General features: G+C 40.3%; 2 protein-coding genes across 2 annotated transcripts; one reads left to right on the forward strand and one right to left on the reverse strand.

The window, feature by feature from the left end:
* Nucleotides 1–2,515: 2,515 nt before the first annotated feature.
* LOC100694291 (multimerin-2) lies at nt 2,516–8,425 on the reverse strand. The gene is made up of 6 exons (XM_019363644.2): nt 7,929–8,425; nt 7,693–7,758; nt 6,736–6,798; nt 5,863–5,937; nt 3,621–3,752; nt 2,516–3,517 (listed from the first exon to the last, which is right to left on the reverse strand). The coding sequence occupies exons 1-6, from the start codon at nt 8,137–8,139 to the stop codon at nt 3,240–3,242; spliced, it is 825 nt and encodes a 274-aa protein (XP_019219189.1). The 5' UTR covers nt 8,140–8,425; the 3' UTR covers nt 2,516–3,239.
* Nucleotides 8,426–16,794: 8,369 nt separating this feature from the next.
* On the forward strand, nt 16,795–24,068 carry LOC109203838 (uncharacterized). Its single transcript, XM_019363647.2, has 6 exons — nt 16,795–17,922; nt 18,090–18,152; nt 19,051–19,113; nt 19,912–19,986; nt 22,093–22,224; nt 22,328–24,068. Exons 1-6 carry the CDS (start codon nt 17,715–17,717, stop codon nt 22,603–22,605), a joined length of 819 nt encoding a protein of 272 aa, XP_019219192.1. The 5' UTR covers nt 16,795–17,714; the 3' UTR covers nt 22,606–24,068.
* Nucleotides 24,069–24,618: the final 550 nt, after the last annotated feature.

A 24,618-nucleotide genomic window follows, 5' to 3' on the forward strand; every position in this document is an offset into this window, starting at 1 on the left:
TTTTGAGTTTATTATGCTTTGGTTTATTTTGCATCTGGGATTGTTTTATTGTTCTCTTGTTGTGGTGATGATTATGATGTCTATTAGTTTCATGTTTCTGTTTATTTGTGTTTAAGGAATGGTTCTTAGTTGTATCTCACTTTTAGTTTAGTTCAGGTTCCATGTGTCATTTTCCATGTGTCTCTCAGTGTCGGGTCTGCGTCTTTGTGTAGTGTTCTTGTTTCCTGTTTTATTGTGAAGGTCTGCGTCTCATGTGAGTGTGTTCAGTTTTACCTCTGTCTCGTCTTGTTAATTACTCCCAGCTGTGTCCACCACCTGTGTGTAATCTCCCTGTGTTTCTCTGTGTGTATTTAAGTCACGTCTTTAGTCATTGTTGTTGCTAGTCCGTCTGCGTATCCACCCTGTTTCATTCTGTGTGTTTCCCTGCCGTCTTCCATCATTCCGTCTCCTGCTATTCGTGTTCAGGTTTGTGCTCTTGTTCAGGCTCCGTAGTTTAGTTTACCCAGTATAGTTCAGTTCTCCGTTTGCTGTTTGTCCATTTCCTTTGTGTTTAATAAACCACCCTCTCACCGGTACAAGTGCCTGCGTTTGGATCCTCCTTTAATTTCCACACGGCCCCTCTCACTCGCCGTGACAGAAGTTTAATAACGCCTCAAATGTTTGTAATATTTCGGCTGTTGATTAAGACAGACTGATCAGATTTAATATGGATCATGTGTGATGTGAGGGTAAAACATCTTCTAGCAGTCTCGCAGGGACGCCTTCAAACAAACTTGTTGATAGTTTAGATATTTTAATCATTTAGATTTCCAAAAAAATAATTTTTCTTTTGAATTAGTGAAATGTAACTAGAGAGATTTAAATTCCTCTTATTTCAAAGTAGATTTTTTAAATATTTCATGTCCTGACCTATTTTAGCGTCAGCTGATAATTGTTGACAGTCACTTGTTCTCCTTGTAGCTTTGTATCTGAAAGTCAAAGATTACGTCAGTCATGAAAACATTTCAGTTACTTTTGCTTTGTGTTATCAAAGCAATATCAAAATCAAAGGCAGCTGCCACCTCCTGGAGTTTGAGGTGTATTATATATACATGTGTGATAGATTGAATATTAGTTGAAGTTCATAATGGAGTAAACAGTTTCGGTTAAAAGTTACTCTATTTATTATCCAATTTATTTCAAATATGTAAATGTATAAACAAGGGTAAAAGAAGTCCCATCAAAGAGATGTAATGTAACACAGGCTAAAACAGTTAAAAGAGTTCATGACTTTGTTCAACCGGATAACAATCCTTAATGTGACTATAACCTGTGTAAAATTCAATCTGTGATCTACTTGTCGAGCCTGGGGAATAATCCATGTGATTTAGTGATCATGATTGATTCGTTACGTCTGCCGTTGCCGGAAGGGGGAGCTCTGGCCACGATGCCTCATTTGCAATGAAGCTGCTGAAAGAGAAGCATCGTGTCTGAGCGTTGTCATTGACTTATCACCTTTTCAGGTAATAATTGAGCAATTCTGCTTTTGAACTTTACAAATATGTATGTTGAGCTGTATTGACCGTGTTTCCAAATGTACCAAGAGGATACTAGGAATATTTAGGTGATTTGTGTTAACTGTGTTGTTAGGATAAGCTATAAGCAGCTAGCTAAGCTAAGCGCTCTGTTGGTGGCTAGCATGGAGCATTATTGTGCCAGACTGTGTATGAAACATACAGCATTGTGTGCATTTTGCATTTGATCTGGCCAAAGAACATGTTTATTTTGTGTGAAGAGACAAATGCCTATTAGTATATTTATATGAACATTTTGTTTATTTTCTGTACATTTAAGTTTAATGATCTAAGTTTGTTTATTGATTCATAAGCTGTTTTTGTAAATTCTTACATTAAATTTAATCTGTAACTTAAAGGAAAGAAAACGGTCTTGAGATATATTGTTTTGCAACTAACAGAGACTGTACATCGTTGTTAAGATGTTTAATACTTTTGTATTTATGTTTATATTTCTGAATCATTCGCAATGAAGCTGCTGAAAGAGAAGCATTGTGTCTGAGCGTTGTCATTGACTTATCCCCTTTTCAGCCCCTTTTCAGGATGCAACACATGCATACTGTGTATACATACTATACTATAGGTGTATATTATACTCTATACCCCTGGTATAGAGTATAGTGCGAGTGGAGCACTGGTGACTTCGGCTAAAGATATTGTCGGGCGGTGGAAGGAATACTTTGAGGACCTCCCTATTTCCACTGACATGTCTTCCATAGAGGAAGGCTTTTCTTTCAATTTCTAGCTAGCCAAGTGGTGCAAGGCTTTCACTTGGGTAGTATCTCATCTCTGAGATCAACAGAAGGGTTGGTGATAAAGACACTATACCGATCCATTGTGGTGAAGAGAGAACTGAGTGAATAAGCAAAGGTCTCAATTAACTGGTCGATCTGCATCCCTACCCTCACCTATGGTCACGAGCTGTGGGTAGTGACCAAACATATATAAAGAAAACAACAGCGTTAGTTCAATGATGTTTTTATTTTGAAAGTAAAGAATAGAAAGAAATGAACCCGAGTAAGTTTACAGTCAGTTATCTGTGTCTGGATTTGGATTCAGATTCAGATGAAAAATAAGGAAACATTTCAGCTTCTAGAAATTCCTCCACAGCACTGACACACATTTTTATATCAAACTAAATCAGCTGTTTACATTTTTATCATGATAGTCAGATTAAGTTTCACATGTGTTAAGTGTTTAAGAAAAATACCTGCATGATCATCAAAGAAGAGAAAAAAGAGGAACTGTTGGATTTTGCTCAACTTAACAGGAAAGACTCCAGTTAAAAGCAAAGATGTGGGCCAGCAGTCACCAAAATAACAGACTGACCAACACAGGACAGTGGAGCCAATAAAGAATAATGCAGTTTATCAACTTATAGAAAATAGTCATGACCTGATGGAGGAGCAGCACTTTATGAAGAGCCGACTCAAAGAAAGGACAAAGAGAAGAGAATCACTGAACATTTAACTGGATTTATTTGAATAAAAGATAAGAAGTAAATTATCTGAGTCAGTAGAATCAGAGGAGAAGTAGAAACAGATAAACACAAAACTAGAACCAACCAGAGAGACAGAGAGAGCAAGAAACTGATTATAGCAAATGATTTAATTCCTGTTTAACTAATGGCTAAGCTCCACCCACACAGGACAGTCCAAAAAAGAAGTGTTGGAGCTGTCACACCTCTCACATGGTGAAAATCAGATGACCACTGAAGGTGGTATGATGGTTATCATTGTCATATATTGTTGAACCAGCCCAGAGACGTACAGACACCTGATCTCCAACCTCTAGAAGCAGTGAGGCTGCATTAGAGGCGCTTGTCCACCCATGTGATTGACTTTCATATGCAAGAAAAATGTTCTCTTCATTCCTAAATAGATAAGCACCTGCTACTGTGTTGTCACGTCCTAGTACTTTCCAGTCAAAGTGGTAGGCTCCTCTCACTGGTGCAGTGAAAATACCTGTGGGACATTTGTTTTTGTTAAATGTTAAATCAGCTGTTAGAACATCTGGAACATCAGCCTGACATCAACATAGCTGAGAAGTGACATTCAGTGTTATTACCTGTGTATGGGTTGTAGGCATTTCCAATGTTTGTGACAACATATTTGAAGATCAGAGTAGTGTGGGCATTAAAGGGTCCAGTATATCCTTCACCTTGATCCAGCAGAGAGGCTGAGAAAGCCACCTGTTTGACTGAGAGAGAGAGAGAAATGTCATTTTAAACTTCCTGTTTTAGAGTTAGACTCTTCCCAATAAAGTGACCAAGACAAAAACTTTAATCTCCAATGAAAGAAATGTTTGACAGCTGAAAGTGTTTCATTGTCACAGAAGAAATCAAACTCTGTGATTGGAAACTGAAATTTAATTGAATCTATTTTTGAGGATCCCAAACTCGTCCTTTAGATCAGACAGGAAGTTATTTTGTAGCTTCTGCCAAGACAACAAACTGTGTTATTCAGTGTTTTAGTTGCATCTTGGTTTGTGCTTCAGACAAACATGAACTCAGTTTAATGTCATTCAGTAAATTAGATCCAGTAATGAACTTAATGCGTGTTCTGAAGCTTAAAGAGTGCTTTCACTTTAATGACCTGCACAGAGTGGGGATACACCTGTAAACAACACCTCTGTTAATCACAGGTAACAATCACACTAATCCTCGCTCTCCTGCTCCCACATTATTAGAACTACAAACATGGCTGCAGTTTTTATTTACTGCAATATCTGAGAGTGAATATTTTACGGTTTGGACTGGCTGTAGTTTCAAATACTAATTTGTGGTGGGGCTTGGACTGTGGTGCCGTGCGAACGCACCTGCACGGCATCCGCAATCACGCCCGCTGTGTAAAAACAAGGGGAATTGGGGTTGTGGTGTGTTGAATGTGTGGCTGGCAGCTTGTGAGGTGTAGCTGCGGTAAATAAAATGGCTCAGAACAACGATCTCTGGACTCGCCATGTCTCATTCACAACACACAAGTAATTTAATTAAATAACTTACTGTTTGGTATTTTCATTTTTTAGTTTACGCTAACAGAAACACCACATGGGCAGTTCTATCGTGACCAGAACACCACACCATGGCTGTACTGAGTCAGTCAGGTGATCTGGATCAGCTCTTACACCTTTTTTGCTTTTCTCTTTTTACTCTTCTTTTCTACTAATATCATAGAATTTTCTACACTGATCAATTTATCCCAGTTTATTCAACATAGCTTTTTTTCCTTCTTGTTACTGTTGCTTATTGTAGGTCAGTCATGATTGGTTCTTGTGTAGGTGTACTGTCTTATTCTCCTTATCAGCTTTCACATATTTTCTCTTATTTTTCTGCACTCAGTTTTATGTATGCTCTGCCTACAGTGATGCAGTTTACCACATAACTATACAACTGCCACACACACACACACACACACACACACACACACACACACACACACACACACACACACACACACACACACACACAGTTTCAGTGAACACTCCACCAGTTTGTTTAAACATGACCACACTGAGGTTTGTCACATGGAATGTACGTGGAGTTTTAGGCTTAGAATTACAAACTGGTTGAAGGACTTACAGGCAGACAAACAAAAATCATCCATTCAAAACATTCTCTCATTCTGTTGATGGTTTCACACTCATCAGTATTTGACTACTCAATCACTTGAAGTAAATCAGCAGTACTGACTCTAAATTGTAATTCATATATTGTAATCTTAAATTGCTTTTGGGAAGAGTTGTCACCATTAAAATTATGATTCTGCTTAAAATAAACTACACCGATACCTAATAAACCCTGTCTTAAAATCACTAGGCTCCAGAAATTCAAACTTTTATCACTACTTCTGATCCAATAAATTAAAACTTAATTAAACCAAGCTTATTAGACAGCTCTTGGCTGCACCTGGAACAAATTTCTAATCTGCCTTTCATATACTCCAGTATTAAGCATCATGACTTAGTTATCTTAATTAATTCCCATCAGGCTGGGAATTCTTAAAAATAAGAATTCTAAGTCTTCACTTATCCCATGTAAATGAACACCCATTAGGAACAATCCAGGTCATAAAAAGAAAATATGAAATTTTGATCGAGTCATGAGTAACGTGTCATAGTCTAGAACATCTTATGCGAAACTGAAAGTTTATTTCATTTGAAGAACTTGAATTAAATTATGGAATCAGCAAAAGTAATTTTCTTGAATATCAGCAACTGAAAGCCTTCATGTGAAAAATGTGAAATGTGTCTGAAAATGTGTCAAATGTAGAGATATTTCAGCATTTCTATATTTCAGATTTCGACACAGTACCATGTTGCTGCTGGTTCTTCTGGTTGGCCTCAGTCCTCTGGTTCTGCAGTTCAGTCTCCAACTTTCGTGCTTGTCCTGAGAAAAATATAAAATTGTCCCTGAGCACAAACTAAAGACATTTAAACACAGTAACACCACTTCATGGACAGATTCATATCACTATTATAAATTGATGAGCCAAATGTGAGTCAATTATCTGCACCTAACATTTCTACAGAGCAGAACCCACACCTCCAGCGGAGCTTCAACAGCACTCCGAGGGCGAATGGCAACATTGAGTCAGAGAATGGACCCTGTTCTGCGCCATCATTGCTAAAGCCATGGCCCTGGGCTGTGGTCGCAAGGTGGTTGGTGCCTGTCGTGGTGGCAACCCCCGAACCAAATGGTGGACACCGAAGGTGAGGGGATAGCCACCAGGCAGAAGGAAGAGTCCTTCCTTCTGGTCCTCAGCCGGAAAATGGTGGAGTGCTCATTCCGGGTCTGGCGCTAGTCCTACCCCAAGTGGAGGAGGAACTCACCCCTTTAAGTATCTTGGGGTCTTGTTCACGAGTGACGGGAGAAAGGATGGGAGATCGACAGACAGATTGTTGCTGCACCTGCAGTGATGCATCCGCTGTACCTGTCCGCTTTGGTGAACACAGAGCTTAGCGCTGGCTTGGCTTAAAAGATAGGGTGAGGAGTTCGGGCCAGCTGAGAGATATTAACTCTCAGCTGGCCTGTAAACGCCTTGGTGTACGGATAAGCTGGAGGAGGTGGGTAGAGATATGGTGGGCTGAGATTCTGTACTTAGGCTGCTACCCCCGCAACCCGGCCCCGAAAAAACGGAAGAAGATGGATGGATGGATGGATGGATGGATGGCTTTCATACAGTACCTTCTGACAGCTGCTTCAGCTGGTTGATCTCCATTTTCTGACTCTCCAGCTTTGCTTCTAGTTCTGAGAAAATACCATAGAAATAAAAAGAAAAATCTCACTGACAGCACACAGTAATTCACAGGTTTTTATCTATAAGTAAGAAAGTAACTGTGGCTCTCATTCTGTTCATGCTACACTGAGCAGTGGTCTCCTCCACGTCCCCACATCCTCCACCTCATCTTTATCCACAGTCTGTGAACTCTGGCTGTCCACTCTGTGTTTTCCTCTCTCCTTCACTTAGGCACAATCCACACACTGTATGTAAAAGATGGCCACTCAAGCTTACCCCAGATCACTGGAAGAGTGATTTGGGTTACATTCTGCCATGTCCCGTGTGTCATTTTCCTGTCTACTCTCTACTGTTCCTCCCCCGATAATGACTAAAAATGCCTGAGGAAAAAAAACAAGATTTGAAGGCTAATTTTTTGGTCTTATGTATATCCAGAACTCAAATATACTTTTGGAGATATTCTCAGCTGAAACATTAAAAAAAATTACCACCTTGTTGCAATATTAATGTTACACAGCTATGTATTCATCCATGAAGAGTTTAAAAAATCTGGATGTCTAACAAGTAAAAAGAGCAACTTATATCTGCAGGTAGAGATATAACACAGACTTTAAATGATGGTTAGAATTGTTGTATCAGCAGAAACTGGTGTTTAAGTAAATGTTGAAGTATTTGGTTTGGAAGTGTTTGCCATGAAGAGGAGCTGCGAGCTGTTTCATTATAAACACATTCCAGTCAGTTCCTGATGTTGAGATGAAAAAAACTGTTTTTTCCTGGTGTAAAATAATAGGATATTTTGAAATAAACATTTTTATAGGATTTTCTTTTTTTTCTTTAAAATCAAATGTATGAAAAGCCACAATAAAATAAATGTATCATACTCAATGATGGTTTCCACACAGTACCTTTTGATTGCAGCTTCAGCTGGTCGATCTCAGTCTGTTGCTCTATTGCTCCTTGGTTTGAAAGAACTGCAAAATAAATTTGTTTCCCTGTACCATGAGTTTCTATGAAGACTACTTTAATATTTCTACAACAAAATATTGAGTCTCATAAGAAAACACATAACCATGAATGTTGGTCATTCCTGTTTCTGATCTTCTGGATATTTCTGAAGTCACATTGATGTATGAAACTGTACCTTGATTCTCTCTCTGTAGGACAGTGATCCGTTCATTCTGCACAGCCAATGAGGCGGTCAGCTCTCTCAGCGCAGCATGGGTGTCCTGTGGACAGGATTGTTGGCCTGCAGTCTCAGTCTGATCTGCTGAAACAGAGCAGACCAGAAGCAAAAGTGGGAAAAACATGATGATCTTCATTCTGTTACCAGAAACCTGCTGTATAACTGTCATCTGTTAATCTGAGAGTTTTATAACGAGGGGAAAAGAGGCGTGAATGAGGAGCTTACTGCCCCACATGTCCCCTCATCCTCCACCTCACACACTGCAGAGCCACAGGACCACACCTCCTACAGGTGCTGTTGGTGAATGATTGAAGAAGCAGACTGCATGAATAAACAAACAGGGTCATGTAAACAGAGCGGGAATGAAGAGATATCATCCCAAAAGTTTGATTCTGTTCATCAGTTCCCAACACTCCTGCGCAAGCAAAGATTATCGAAGCATTTACCATAATCCTAAAAGTGGACTTTGTATGTAAATAAATGTAACATTTTTTTTCATTGAATGTTGGCTTGATCATGTCAGCTGTGACTTCACAGAGCAAAAGAGAGGAAACCTTTGTTTGTCAAGCTTGTTGAACAAAGTACAATTCGATAATGCTCAAAACCTCCAGCACACTGACATCATCTCTATGATTACTGGAAATCAACAGATATATTTAATTTTCTTTGTAAATAACTTCTCATTGCAAAGCCTCTGTCCAGTAAGTGGGCATCACAAACTGTGGGCAAGGAAAACCCACAAAATAAACTCTTGCTTTTTCCCAACAGACCTATTGACTTGTCACAGTAGTGAAAGTACAGGTGGAACTAATGTCACTTCAAAACCAACCACACAAGTGCCAGTGTGTTAGAATATCTCCACCAGACCCAATTCAATTTCATAATTTTATTCAGTTTTAATCAAATGACCCCCTATGAGCAAGCACTTTGGCGACAGTGGGAAGGAAAAACTCCCTTTTAACAGGAAGAAATCTCCGGCAGAACCAGGCTCAGGGAGGGGCGGGGCCATCTGCTGCGACCGGTTGGAGTGAGAGAAGGACGAGATAAAGACATGCTCTGGAAGACAGACAGAGATTAATAACAGGTACGACTAAATGCAGAAAGGTCTATTAACACATCCTAAGTGAGAAAGGTGACTGGAACAGAAAAACTCAATGCATCATGGGAATCCCCGGCAGCCTACGTCTATTGCAGCATAACTCAAACACGTAGCCTAAAGCAGATAACTCGTAAGCTGGAGAAGAAATGGCGTGTCACAAATTTAGAGGATCATCATTTAGCCTGGAGAAATAGTTTGCTGCTTTATAAGAAAGCCCTCCGCAAAGCCAGAACATCTTACTATTCATCACTGATTGAAGAAAATAAGAACAACCCCAGGTTTCTCTTCAGCACTGTAGCCAGGCTGACAAACAGTCAGAGCTCTACTGAGCCAACAATCCCTTTAACGTTAACTAGTAATGACTTCATGAACTTCTTCACAAATAAAATTTTTATCATTAGAGAAAAAATTACCAATAATCATCCCACAGATGTAATATTATCTACAGCTACTTTTAGTACCATCGATGTTAAGTTAGACTCTTTTTCTCCAATTGATCTTTCTGAGTTAACTTCAATAATTAATTCCTCCAAACCATCAACGTGTCTTTTAGACCCCATTCCTACAAAACTGCTCAAAGAAGTCCTGCCATTAATTAATGCTTCGATCTTAAATATGATCAACCTATCTCTAATAATCGGCTACGTACCACAGGCCTTCAAGGTGGCTGTAGTTAAACCTTTACTTAAAAAGCCATCTCTAGACCCAGCAGTCTTAGCTAATTATAGGCCAATCTCCAACCTTCCTTTCATATCAAACATCCTTGAAAGAGTAGTTGTCAAACAGCTAACAGATCATCTGCAGAGGAATGGCTTATTTGAAGCGTTTCAGTCAGGTTTCAGAGCTCATCACAGCACAGAAACAGCTTTAGTGAAGGTTACAAATGATCTTCTTATGGCCTCTGACAGTGGACTCATCTCTGTGCTTGTCCTGCTAGACCTCAGTGCTCCGTTTGATACTGTTGACCATAATATCCTATTAGAGCGATTAGAACATGCTGTAGGTATTACAGGTACTGCACTGCAGTGGTTTGTATCATATCTATCTAATAGACTCCAATTTGTGCAAGGGAGGATTCAGGGTCACCTGGTCCAGCCCTAACTATATGCTTTAGCAAAAAGGAAAGTTTGAAGCCTAATCTTAAAAGTAGAGATAGTGTCTGTCTCCCGAATCCAAACTGGAAGCTGGTTCCACAGAAGAGGGGCCTGAAAACTGAAGGCTCTGCCTCCCATTCTACTTTTAAATACTCTAGGAACAACAAGTAAGCCTGCAGGGTGAGAGCGACATGCTCTAATAGGGTGATATGGTACTACAAGGTCATTAAGATAAGATGGGGCCTGATTATTTAAGACCTTGTATGTGAGGAGCAGGATTTTGAATACTGGATTTCACAGGGAGACGATGAAGGGAAGCCAATACAGGAGAAATCTGCTCCCTCTTTCTAGTCCCTGTCAGGACTCTTGCTGCAGCATTTTGGATTAGCTGAAGGCTTTTCAGGGAGTTTTTAGGACTTCCTGATAATAATGAATTACAGTAGTCCAGCAATAGGAATAATAGGAAGTAATAGGAAGACACTTCTGGTGTCCGCCATTTGGTTCGGGGGTTATGTTAAGGTTCAAAAATATAGGGAAGTAAATACAGGCGGAATGCAAGTAACCACACTGGTCCAAAAGGTAAAGTCGGACGATGATTTTAATGAAACACGCAGCGTGGGAGCTGAACACTGTACGCCGACAGTATCAGGTCTCATCGCCCAGACTTCAAAATACAATTTTATATGCATCAGAGTATATTTTGTGACGCCCCCTCATTGCGTCAGTACATCAGCTTCAAAACCACAAATGTTCTATTTGACAACTTGAGACACAATTAAAAGAACACTGGCTTCCATCTTCTCCCCGGTGGTTTCCCGCAAGCCCGCTCAGCTCTCGCCTCGTGCACCTGCTTCTTCATCAAACAGTCACGTACACCAACATAAAACTGCAGCCCTAGCAACACCTGCTTAAACTTTCACCTACAAGTGAACCTCTCTAACTAAGTGTGTGTGTGTGTGTGTGTGTGTGGTTACATGTGTGGTTACAATCGCACCCCATTTCACCTCGCCGACTAGCTCCTGGCCTCTCCCCAGACAGAGAGACAGAAGCCGCTCTCGTGTATGTAATAACCGAACCGAAACTATGTATGTGTACTCTACTGAATAAATGTTTTCATCAAGAACCTCTACTAAAAGCTTAATCAAAAGATATAAAAGTATAAAAGATAACAGCATCATCGAAACTGCTCCTCAGACTAGCTTTCACTCAGACTCTGGTTTTGGTTTCACTTCCTGCAAAGCATGTAACTTCAAAAACATGTAACTTCCTGTCTTATTTTGGCACAGAGTTACTCTTTCACACTGCAGTCTGCATATAAACATTTAAGATTATAAATCCAACTCAACAGTTTAAAGTGGTTATAACTGCACCTATAATAAAGCTTACTTGGGTGCCAATGTATTTAAACATCTAAATGCAATATCACTATTAATAAATGCGTCAATGCAAATGCTTGTTATATAATTATGATGCAATAGCAATAACAAAATAATAAAAATAGAATTAATAAAATGAAATAATAAAAATGGCAGAAAAATAACACCTCAATTCCTCACAGTTACCACAACGACAGGCACCAACCACCTTGCGGCTGCAGCTCAGTGCAGCAGCATTGCCAATGGAGGTGCTGAACATGGTCCACAGTTGAAGCTCTGCTGGAGGTGTGTGATGAAGATCTCAAGGACTGGGACCTCTGCTAGGCATTCCCAGCGCACCCTCACTGTACGTTTAGGTGTGCCAGGTATGTCCAGCGTCCTGCCGTCCACCTCAATCAACTCACCACCAGGTGATGATCAGTTGACTGCTCAGCCCCTCTCTTTACCCGAGTTTCCAAAACATATGGCCCCAGGTCTGGCGATACGATTACAAAATCGATCATCGACCTGTGGCCTAGAGCGTCCTGGTGCCATGTGCACTTCTGGACATTCTTATGTTTGAAAAATGGTGTTCTTTATGGCCAAACTGTGGTTTTCACAGAAGTCCAAAAACAAAACACCCCTCGGGTTCAGATCCAGGGGGCCGTTCCTCCCAATCGCGCCTCTCCAGGTCTCACTGTCATTGCCCACGTCAGCATTGAAGTCTCCCAGTAGGACAACAGAGTCCCCAGGAGGAGCACCCTCCAGTACCCCACCCAGGGAAGCCTGGGTACTCTGAACCTCCACTCGGCACATAAGCGCAGACGGCGATCAGGACCCATTCCCTGACCTGAAGGCGAAGGGAACAAACCCTCTCATCTATTTGGAGAAACCCCAACATACCAGCAGCAAGCCGAGGCGATACCAAGATAACCACCCCAGCCCGCCGCCTCTCACCAGGGGCAACTCCAGACTGAGACAGAGTCCAGCCCCTCTCCAGGAGGCTGGTTCCAGAGCCCAAGCCATGTGTTGGCTAGACATAACAACCCAAGCCACTATGTCTAGCCGGTACCTCTCAACCTCACGCACTAACTCAGGCTCCTTCCCCACCAGAGAGGTGACATTCCATGACCCAATTGCTAGTCTTGGTAGCCGGGGATCGGTCGGCCAGGACCTCCGCTCCTGGCTGCTGCCCAGCTCACATTGCACCCGATCCCTACGGTGCCTCCTGTGGGTGGTGGGCCTGCAGGAACATGGTCCCATGTCCCTTTTTTCGGGCTGTGCGCGGCCGGGCCCCATGGACTAAGGCCCGGCCACCAGATGTTCGCCCTCGGGCACGGTCCCCGGGCCTGGCTCCAAGGCAGGGCCTCGGTAACCCTATCCCTGGGAGGGTGAACTATTTCCCTCGATGGTCTTGTCATAGGGGTTTTCTGAATCCCTCTTTGTCTGGTCCCTCACCCAGGACCAATTTGCCATGGGAAACCCTAACAGGGGACAAAAGCCCCCAGACAACATACCCCTGGGATCCCTGGGACACACAAACCCCTCCACCTTGATAAGGTAGTGATTTGCGGAGGAGATAAACAATTATACAGAAATCAGCTTTGGTATCCTGATGTTTGACCTGCTTCTTATAGTTTACTGCAGGAAACTTCTACAGGTGCGTTCACAGATAAAGTTCATATCAGTACCTGGGACAGGTATCTGCTCAGGACATGTTAGTGCAGATCCAGCACATTCCCTCAGCTTCAGTGAACTATTAATGTTCCATTGAACATCCATTGAATGAATTCTTTTTAAATATAAACAATTATATTAAAAAAAAAAATCATTCCAAATACAAATAAAGACATTAAGGTTATTGTCTTGCTGGACATTGTGGCTGGGTATAGACAGCAAGATGAAGGAGAAAGCTAAAGAGACAAAATTGACAACATTTGCTATAAAAGTGCTTTTTTGTACAGACATTACAAACTTTCCTGTCTGTAAATAAAAACCATTCATGGTTGAGTGATTATTTGCATAGCTGCAAAATTTGTGCCAACTGTGCAGTAGTTATAGGACATAAGCATTGATGTCACATTATCAACATCTGAATTTATGTCATGGTCCTGAGTCCATAGACTCAGTGATTTTGTGTTTGTTGTATTATTATTATTTATTTTTTATTATTATTTGTGGACTGTTTAGGGATGGTTTGTGTTTGGGGGTTTTGGATGCTGGGTTTCTGGGTTTTGTGCTCCCTCTGTTGGTCCCTAGTGTTAGTGTTTCCCTGTCTCGTCAGGTTAATCAGGTCCAGCTGTGTCTCCCACCTGTGTGTGATTTCCCAGTGTCCCTCTGTGTATTTATAGTGTGTGTCTGCTTGTATTCGTTGTCACGTCGTCTGTGTTTCTCCGTTGTTTCTCCACATCTCTCTCTCTACCCAGCATTCTTCATGTCATCCACTGTGTGCTCTCCCTGCTGTCCTCCCTTCGTGTTCAGGTTTGCCATACTACAGTTTAGTTTCTCCCAGTTTAGTTTATCCTGAGTTCTGTTTATTCCATCCCCACTTTGTGTTCTGTCATTCATAATAAACCATCCTCGCATCTCAATAAGTGCTGCATTCGAGTCCTCTTTTCCACACATCACACGCCTGCTGCCCCAGCTGTGACAATTTAAGCTATCTTGTTACTTCATACACTAGTGGGCATTGCTCATGTTATTGAGATATCAAGACAGACTGTCTCACTGATAAGATTACCATTGCCATTATAACATTAAAACAATATATGCATTTTTTTGAAAGCAGTTGCAGCCATTTAGCTATTTATAGGTTATTTATTATACCACATTATAGTAATTGCAGTGTAACAGCAGTCAAAAACCTACCAAGTTTATTTAACAGTGAAACACGTCAATGGAAGACGCAATTTTTTTAAGGAGCAGGTTTGTTAATGATTTACCGTGCTACTGTACAACAGCGGATAAACTTTCACCATCTTTAACCATGGATGATTTGTAAATGAAATCGCAACTTGCCTATTACCTTTAAGATACACCTGAAAATTTATTGGTTTACTCTTATTTCAAACAACGTTTCTTTGTAGATCTGACTCAGATGGACTGGATTTCCTGCTTTAGCAATCCCATCAAACAAACGCTGGAATGTTTTCTTCAGCCTAGAATTAAGTTTGCTATTACAAACTGTGCAGAAGTAGAAGTAAAAAAAATAGTGTTTTAAAAACAAGCACATGGTAACTGTAATTGTACTCTTGCTTAAAAGAAAGAGTGTTTTATGTATGTTAGTCCATCTCTTGAGATATTAGTAAATGTTCAATTTATGCAGCAGCTTAAATCTTCAGATAAATAGTCTTACTGAAATCGATAGATATTAAATATATTGTAATATGTGTATCTAGCACAGACGCGATCACTGCTGTAGTACATTATTCTCTCTCTCGCTTGGAGAACAAAGACTCCTGCGTCAGGATGCTCTTTGCTGGCTATAGTTCATTGTCATTCCCCACAAACTCACCTATAAACCATCTGGTATATAGCTAGGATTCAACCAACAGCACACCACAATAACTCTGGCAATTAAAGTAGTGAACAACATTGTGCTACTCTTTTTCATGACTTGAGGAAGGTTTTTGTCACAGCTGATCATGACATTTTGGTAAACAGACTAAACATATTGTTATTTCTATAAATGCTGTAACTTAATGTCAGCTTGAACACAGTGTCCATGTTGCTGGGTCGTCTCCTCTTTTCTCGCATTATTAAATGCAAAGAAATCCAACTTCATGTTATTCTCAAATGGCAAAGAGTTGTTATCAACGTTTCTTTAGATTAAAACCATTTAAGGGACTGAAATTGAAAACGTCACATCTTATAGGTATCGTTGTAGATCAGAATTTTTTGTCATTTGAAATAGAGATGGCACGATACCACTTTTTTATGTCCGATACCGATATCATAAATTTGGATATCTGCCGATACCGATATGAATCCAATATAGTGTTTTTTAATCAATAAAACTGTTTTTTTAATATCTTGCTGCATTTTGTATAAGTTCATACTCAGGTTTAAATAAACAACAACACTAAAGCTATTCTGTTATACCTGTATGCAAAAAATACACTGCACCCAAAATATTTCATAGTTCAGCAACACTGATCAATCTAATAAACCTAAACCTGCTCCATCCTCCCTATTCTGGTATTTTAAAGAGTACTTAGCAGAAATATTAAGCAACCTAACTAATAGGGTTGCAAACTCCCAGCAAAAAAAAATAGGGAACCACCCCCCACCCTCCACCTGATGATGCTTAATCGATGTAATCAACTTTAATTTGATGCAGGGTGGAAAAAAAAATGCACAGAAATAAATTATTTTTCAAGAATAATTAAATAGATTCAACATCTTTCTTCAACAGAATTGCAGACTGCACAGATGGTACTTTCCCAAAGGAAAAAGTACTATAGCTTACTAGGGTATATTAGACTTAACAGTTACTATATACAGTAATGGACTTCTATACATTTTACATCAGATTAAAACTTTGGGTGTAAGATTCAGATAATTATTTATTAAAAGCTCGACATTTTAAATGAGAATAAGAAAGAAAAGTATGTCTTTGTGCCCCTTTTCCCTGTTCATGCCCTATCGGCCCCCCTGGCTACACTTTGCTAGATCCGCCCCTGCACAGTTACCAGCCGTCAGCTACGTAGAAAAGGATCCTGGTGTAGAAAGTAATATTAAATAAATTCTAACGACAGCTTATCAAGCTTAAACGTGCTGCTGTTGTTCAGCCGCTGGTTTCCTCTTTCTGGTGCGAAGTGAGCCGAAAACAAAGAAGAGAGACGGACTCACGACAGAAAAACCGATCAGCTGATCATTGATCAGTTTCATGATTGAAGTAGCAGCAGGAAGGTGAGGGAGAGGCAGTCGCTCATTATATCGGTTGTTAAGCTTAACGCTGGAACGCTTTACAAACATTCAGAGATGAACTTACACACTTGCTTTACTTCTCTCTGGGATAACTTCCTCGGAGATGAAATGCTGGTTTGGTAGCGAGGCTACAAATACACACAGCCGCTCTATCACATGAGGCATACTGATCCGACATGCTACGGTTATGAGCCGAGTTATGCCATGTCGCAAGTTTTGTGAGGTGTTTTTTTGATATTTAATGGATCGGATTACAGTTTTTATTTCTCGCCGATATCTGATCCAGTAATTTAGGTCAGTATCGGACCGATACGTAATATCGGATCGGTCCATCTCTAATTTGAAACTCATACTGAAAACTTTTTACACAGTCAGGTGAGTAAATTCTTTCAAAGTGAACCCAAAACACTGACTAATCAGTAAATAGGGGGAAAAGAGCCTTTGTGTAAAATTGTCAAACATTGGCAAAATCATTTAAATAAGCTCTGGCTGTAAACAAACCTTTAACGAGAACGGGACGGGCTCCCTGTGAGCCATAAATGAAAGAGTAAGCACTCAGACTGATTAAGGTCTGGTGGAGATATTCTAACACACTGGCACTTGTGTGGTTGGTTTTGAAGTGACATTAGTTCCACCTGTACTTTCACTACTGTGACAAGTCAATAGGTCTGTTGGGAAAAAGCAAGAGTTTATTTTGTGGGTTTTCCTTGCCCACAGTTTGTGATGCCCACTTACTGGACAGAGGCTTTGCAATGAGAAGTTATTTACAAAGAAAATTAAATATATCTGTTGATTTCCAGTAATCATAGAGATGATGTCAGTGTGCTGGAGGTTTTGAGCATTATCGAATTGTACTTTGTTCAACAAGCTTGACAAACAAAGGTTTCCTCTCTTTTGCTCTGTGAAGTCACAGCTGACATGATCAAGCCAACATTCAATGAAAAAAAATGTTACATTTATTTACATACAAAGTCCACTTTTAGGATTATGGTAAATGCTTCGATAATCTTTGCTTGCGCAGGAGTGTTGGGAACTGATGAACAGAATCAAACTTTTGGGATGATATCTCTTCATTCCCGCTCTGTTTACATGACCCTGTTTGTTTATTCATGCAGTCTGCTTCTTCAATCATTCACCAACAGCACCTGTAGGAGGTGTGGTCCTGTGGCTCTGCAGTATGTGAGGTGGAGGATGAGGGGACATGTGGGGCAGTAAGCTCCTCATTCACGCCTCTTTTCCCCTCGTTATAAAACTCTCAGATTAACAGATGACAGTTATACAGCAGGTTTCTGGTAACAGAATGAAGATCATCATGTTTCTCCCACTTTTGCTTCTGGTCTGCTCTGTTTCAGCAGATCAGACTGAGACTGCAGGCCAACAATCCTGTCCACAGGACACCCATGCTGCGCTGAGAGAGCTGACCATCTCACTGGCTTTGCAGACAGAGCGGATCACTGTCCTACAGAGAGAGCAAGGTACCAGTGTGACTTCAGAAATATCCAGAAGATCAGAAACAGGAATGACCAACATTCATGGTTATGTGTTTTCTTGTGAAACTGAATATTTTGGTATAGAAATATTAAAATAATCTTCATAGAAACTCATGGTACAGGGAAACAAATTCATTTTGCACTTATTTCAGAAAAAGCAGTAAAGCTGAAGCGACAGAAGACTGAGATCAACCAGTTGAAGCGACAGTCAAAAGGTACTGTGTGGAAACCATCATTGAGTATGATACATTTATTTTATTGTGTCTTTTCATACATTTGATTTTAAAGAAAAAAAGAAGAAAACTCCCATGAAAAATGTTTATTTCAAAATATCCTATTATTTTACACCAGGAAAAAACAGTTTTTTTCATCTCAACATCAGGAACTGACTGGAATGTGTTTATAATGAAACAGCTCGCAGCTCCTCTTCATGGCAAACACTTCCAAACCAAATACTTCAACATTTACTTAAACACCAGTTTCTGCTGATACAACAATTCTAACCATCATTTAAAGTCTGTGTTATATCTCTACCTGCAGATATAAGTTGCTCTTTTTACTTGTTAGACATCCAGATTTTTTAAACTCTTCATGGATGAATACATAGCTGTGTAACATTAATATTGCAACAAGGTGGTAATTTTTTTTAATGTTTCAGCTGAGAATATCTCCAAAAGTATATTTGAGTTCTGGATATACATAAGACCAAAAAATTAGCCTTCAAATCTTGTTTTTTTTCCTCAGGCATTTTTAGTCATTATCGGGGGAGGAACAGTAGAGAGTAGACAGGAAAATGACACACGGGACATGGCAGAATGTAACCCAAATCACTCTTCCAGTGATCTGGGGTAAGCTTGAGTGGCCATCTTTTACATACAGTGTGTGGATTGTGCCTAAGTGAAGGAGAGAGGAAAACACAGAGTGGACAGCCAGAGTTCACAGACTGTGGATAAAGATGAGGTGGAGGATGTGGGGACGTGGAGGAGACCACTGCTCAGTGTAGCATGAACAGAATGAGAGCCACAGTTACTTTCTTACTTATAGATAAAAACCTGTGAATTACTGTGTGCTGTCAGTGAGATTTTTCTTTTTATTTCTATGGTATTTTCTCAGAACTAGAAGCAAAGCTGGAGAGTCAGAAAATGGAGATCAACCAGCTGAAGCAGCTGTCAGAAGGTACTGTATGAAAGCCATCCATCCATCCATCCATCCATCCATCTTCTTCCGTTTTTTCGGGGCCGGGTTGCGGGGGTAGCAGCCTAAGTACAGAATCTCAGCCCACCATATCTCTACCCACCTCCTCCAGCTTATCCGTACACCAAGGCGTTTACAGGCCAGCTGAGAGTTAATATCTCTCAGCTGGCCCGAACTCCTCACCCTATCTTTTAAGCCAAGCCAGCGCTAAGCTCTGTGTTCACCAAAGCGGACAGGTACAGCGGATGCATCACTGCAGGTGCAGCAACAATCTGTCTGTCGATCTCCCATCCTTTCTCCCGTCACTCGTGAACAAGACCCCAAGATACTTAAAGGGGTGAGTTCCTCCTCCACTTGGGGTAGGACTAGCGCCAGACCCGGAATGAGCACTCCACCATTTTCCGGCTGAGGACCAGAAGGAAGGACTCTTCCGTCTGCCTGGTGGCTATCCCCTCACCTTCGGTGTCCACCATTTGGTTCGGGGGTTGCCACCACGACAGGCACCAACCACCTTGCGACCACAGCCCAGGGCCATGGCTTTAGCAATGATGGCGCAGAACAGGGTCCATTCTCTGACTCAATGTTGCCATTCGCCCTCGGAGTGCTGTTGAAGCTCCGCTGGAGGTGTGGGTTCTGCTCTGTAGAAATGTTAGGTGCAGATAATTGACTCACATTTGGCTCATCAATTTATAATAGTGATATGAATCTGTCCATGAAGTGGTGTTACTGTGTTTAAATATCTTTAGTTTGTGCTCAGGGACAATTTTATATTTTTCTCAGGACAAGCACGAAAGTTGGAGACTGAACTGCAGAACCAGAGGACTGAGGCCAACCAGAAGAACCAGCAGCAACATGGTACTGTGTCGAAATCTGAAATATAGAAATGCTGAAATATCTCTACATTTGACACATTTTCAGACACATTTCACATTTTTCACATGAAGGCTTTCAGTTGCTGATATTCAAGAAAATTACTTTTGCTGATTCCATAATTTAATTCAAGTTCTTCAAATGAAATAAACTTTCAGTTTCGCATAAGATGTTCTAGACTATGACACGTTACTCATGACTCGATCAAAATTTCATATTTTCTTTTTATGACCTGGATTGTTCCTAATGGGTGTTCATTTACATGGGATAAGTGAAGACTTAGAATTCTTATTTTTAAGAATTCCCAGCCTGATGGGAATTAATTAAGATAACTAAGTCATGATGCTTAATACTGGAGTATATGAAAGGCAGATTAGAAATTTGTTCCAGGTGCAGCCAAGAGCTGTCTAATAAGCTTGGTTTAATTAAGTTTTAATTTATTGGATCAGAAGTAGTGATAAAAGTTTGAATTTCTGGAGCCTAGTGATTTTAAGACAGGGTTTATTAGGTATCGGTGTAGTTTATTTTAAGCAGAATCATAATTTTAATGGTGACAACTCTTCCCAAAAGCAATTTAAGATTACAATATATGAATTACAATTTAGAGTCAGTACTGCTGATTTACTTCAAGTGATTGAGTAGTCAAATACTGATGAGTGTGAAACCATCAACAGAATGAGAGAATGTTTTGAATGGATGATTTTTGTTTGTCTGCCTGTAAGTCCTTCAACCAGTTTGTAATTCTAAGCCTAAAACTCCACGTACATTCCATGTGACAAACCTCAGTGTGGTCATGTTTAAACAAACTGGTGGAGTGTTCACTGAAACTGTGTGTGTGTGTGTGTGTGTGTGTGTGTGTGTGTGTGTGTGTGTGTGTGTGTGTGTGTGTGTGTGTGTGGCAGTTGTATAGTTATGTGGTAAACTGCATCACTGTAGGCAGAGCATACATAAAACTGAGTGCAGAAAAATAAGAGAAAATATGTGAAAGCTGATAAGGAGAATAAGACAGTACACCTACACAAGAACCAATCATGACTGACCTACAATAAGCAACAGTAACAAGAAGGAAAAAAAGCTATGTTGAATAAACTGGGATAAATTGATCAGTGTAGAAAATTCTATGATATTAGTAGAAAAGAAGAGTAAAAAGAGAAAAGCAAAAAAGGTGTAAGAGCTGATCCAGATCACCTGACTGACTCAGTACAGCCATGGTGTGGTGTTCTGGTCACGATAGAACTGCCCATGTGGTGTTTCTGTTAGCGTAAACTAAAAAATGAAAATACCAAACAGTAAGTTATTTAATTAAATTACTTGTGTGTTGTGAATGAGACATGGCGAGTCCAGAGATCGTTGTTCTGAGCCATTTTATTTACCGCAGCTACACCTCACAAGCTGCCAGCCACACATTCAACACACCACAACCCCAATTCCCCTTGTTTTTACACAGCGGGCGTGATTGCGGATGCCGTGCAGGTGCGTTCGCACGGCACCACAGTCCAAGCCCCACCACAAATTAGTATTTGAAACTACAGCCAGTCCAAACCGTAAAATATTCACTCTCAGATATTGCAGTAAATAAAAACTGCAGCCATGTTTGTAGTTCTAATAATGTGGGAGCAGGAGAGCGAGGATTAGTGTGATTGTTACCTGTGATTAACAGAGGTGTTGTTTACAGGTGTATCCCCACTCTGTGCAGGTCATTAAAGTGAAAGCACTCTTTAAGCTTCAGAACACACATTAAGTTCATTACTGGATCTAATTTACTGAATGACATTAAACTGAGTTCATGTTTGTCTGAAGCACAAACCAAGATGCAACTAAAACACTGAATAACACAGTTTGTTGTCTTGGCAGAAGCTACAAAATAACTTCCTGTCTGATCTAAAGGACGAGTTTGGGATCCTCAAAAATAGATTCAATTAAATTTCAGTTTCCAATCACAGAGTTTGATTTCTTCTGTGACAATGAAACACTTTCAGCTGTCAAACATTTCTTTCATTGGAGATTAAAGTTTTTGTCTTGGTCACTTTATTGGGAAGAGTCTAACTCTAAAACAGGAAGTTTAAAATGACATTTCTCTCTCTCTCTCAGTCAAACAGGTGGCTTTCTCAGCCTCTCTGCTGGATCAAGGTGAAGGATATACTGGACCCTCTAACACTCAGAGTACTCTGATCTTCAAACATGTTGTCACAAATATTGGAAATGCCTACAACAAACACACAGGTAATAACACTGAATGTCACTTCTCAGCTATGTTGATGTCAGGCTGATGTTCCAGATGTTCTAACAGCTGATTTAACATTTAACAAAAACAAATGTCCCACAGGTATTTTCACTGCACCAGTGAGAGGAGCCTACCACTTTGACTGGAGAGTATATGGAGATTACCATACAGCAGCAGGTGCTTATCTATTTAGGAATGAAGAGAAGATTTTTCTTGCATATGAAACTCAATCACATGGGTGGACAAGCGCCTCTGATGGAGCCTCACTGCTTCTAGAGGTTGGAGATCAGGTGTCTGTACGTCTCTGGGCCTTTGCAAAGGTATATGACAGTGAAAACCATCTTACAACCTTCAGTGGTCATCTGATTTTCACCATGTGAGAGGTGTGACAGCTCCAACACTTCTTTTTTGGACTGTCCTGTGTGGGCAGAGCTTAAACATTTTTAGAAGTAAAAGAGGAAGTAAATCACCTGCTGGAATCAGTTGCTTGCTCTCTCTGTCTTTCTGGTTGGTTCTAGTTTAGTGTTTATTTGTTTCTACTTCTCCTCTGATTCTACTGACTCAGATAATTTACTTTTTCTTCTTATCTTTGATTCAAATAAATCCAGTTAAATGCTCAGTGAATCTCAGTCGCTTTGGTTCTTTTCTCAGATCAGAATGAAAATTCTCAAAACCATTAGTGCAACCTCCACAACATCTAGTCATTTGTCCCTGAGATTGAGAGGGGTGGAGGCCAACTCAACAAGTATGTTGTTGTGTGGGATAATGTCCATTGTCACCACTCACATCTGGTCAGACAGTGGTTTGGTGGAAGGTCTATGACCGGCATTCACATGCGCAAATGGCCCTGCTAGCAGCCATGGATGTAGCATGTGATGACATCACAGCAGAGTCATGCAGAGGGTGAATTCACCACTCCAGGAGATACTTTTCTCGCTGCATTGCAAGGGATGATATCTCTTGTGATGTAGATGAAAATATGTGGCCAGACAGACAGGAATGTCTGGATGTGCCAGAATGATTTACATATGTTCAGTTACAATATGTACTGTTGTACTGTTCACATTTGTGCACAGCTCTACCAAAAGGCTGTTTCTTATGTTTATTCTAAATAAGTGACTGTAGAGTACTTTTCTTTTGCACAATATTGTAGAATTACAAACAGCCTTCACATTAAAAGCACTGCCCTAACTACAGGAATGTCTAACTTGACTGTAGATTTTACTGTAAATGACTGTACAAAAAGTGTATAGGGCTGTCTTGCGCATTTTCAGGTAGTGTGGCCGAGTTCTGACCTTTTTTTGCATTGGAAAACACTGAGAGAATGTTGTGAACTGTCATAATGAAAACATGACAAAGCCATTTGACTATCGTGTTCATCAAGATGGCGTCAAAACTTCTCATTTTGATGACACTGGCAGTTTCATTGACATGATTACTTGCTTTTGAGGAATGGATTATCGATTTTGAGCAAGTGACCTATCCACTAGGTTTTGCAGTTTGCACCAATTGTTTTGAGAAATACACTAACTGCTATGCAAATGTTAATAGTGACGTGAGAAAAGCACCAAAGCGACTGAGAAAAACTGTAAATGCTCAGTGATTCTCTTCTCTTTGTCCTTTCTTTGAGTCGGCTCTTCATAAAGTGCTGCTCCTCCATCAGGTCATGACTATTTTCTATAAGTTGATAAACTCCATTATTCTTTATTGGCTCCACTGTCCTGTGTTGGTCAGTCTGTTATTTTGGTGACTGCTGGCCCACATGTTTGCTTTTAACTGGAGTCTTTCCTGTTAAGTTGAGCAAAATCCAACAGTTCATCTTTTTTCTCTTCTCTGATAATCATGCAGGTATTTTTCTTAAACACTTAACACATGTGAAACTTAATCTGACTATCATGATAAAAATGTAAACAGCTGATTTAGTTTGATATAAAAATGTGTGTCAGTGCTGTGGAGGAATTTCTTTCCTTATTTTTCATCTGTATCTGAATCTTTTATAAATTAGAAGAAATAAGAAATAAAATATGGAAGAAATAAAAACATTGTTGCTACTAAAGTTGCTCCTGTGAATGTGTTAAAGACGACAGCAAGTCCTCCACCACGGCAACCTAAACGGGGCCCCCCCAAATAGGAGTAGCAGGGCGTAGTTCGTTTAGGGGAATAAACTCGCCATCCCTCTGCCATGTTTCGGTGAGAAACAGAAAATCCAGGGTTTTTTTCCTCTGAAGAGCTCAGCAAGAAGTAATCCGGTGGGATAGAAGAGCACACAAATGGTCGGGGGAAAGTTTTCCTATAACTGTCCCAATCATCATAAAGACGTTCCATAGACTCCATAGACCATAGACAGAGCAAGGAAGAATGCTCATAAATCACAGCAGCATAGCGCCATATAT

The sequence above is a fragment of the Oreochromis niloticus genome, linkage group LG10 (genome assembly GCF_001858045.2).
Source record: "Oreochromis niloticus isolate F11D_XX linkage group LG10, O_niloticus_UMD_NMBU, whole genome shotgun sequence".
Lineage (NCBI taxonomy): Eukaryota > Metazoa > Chordata > Actinopteri > Cichliformes > Cichlidae > Oreochromis > Oreochromis niloticus.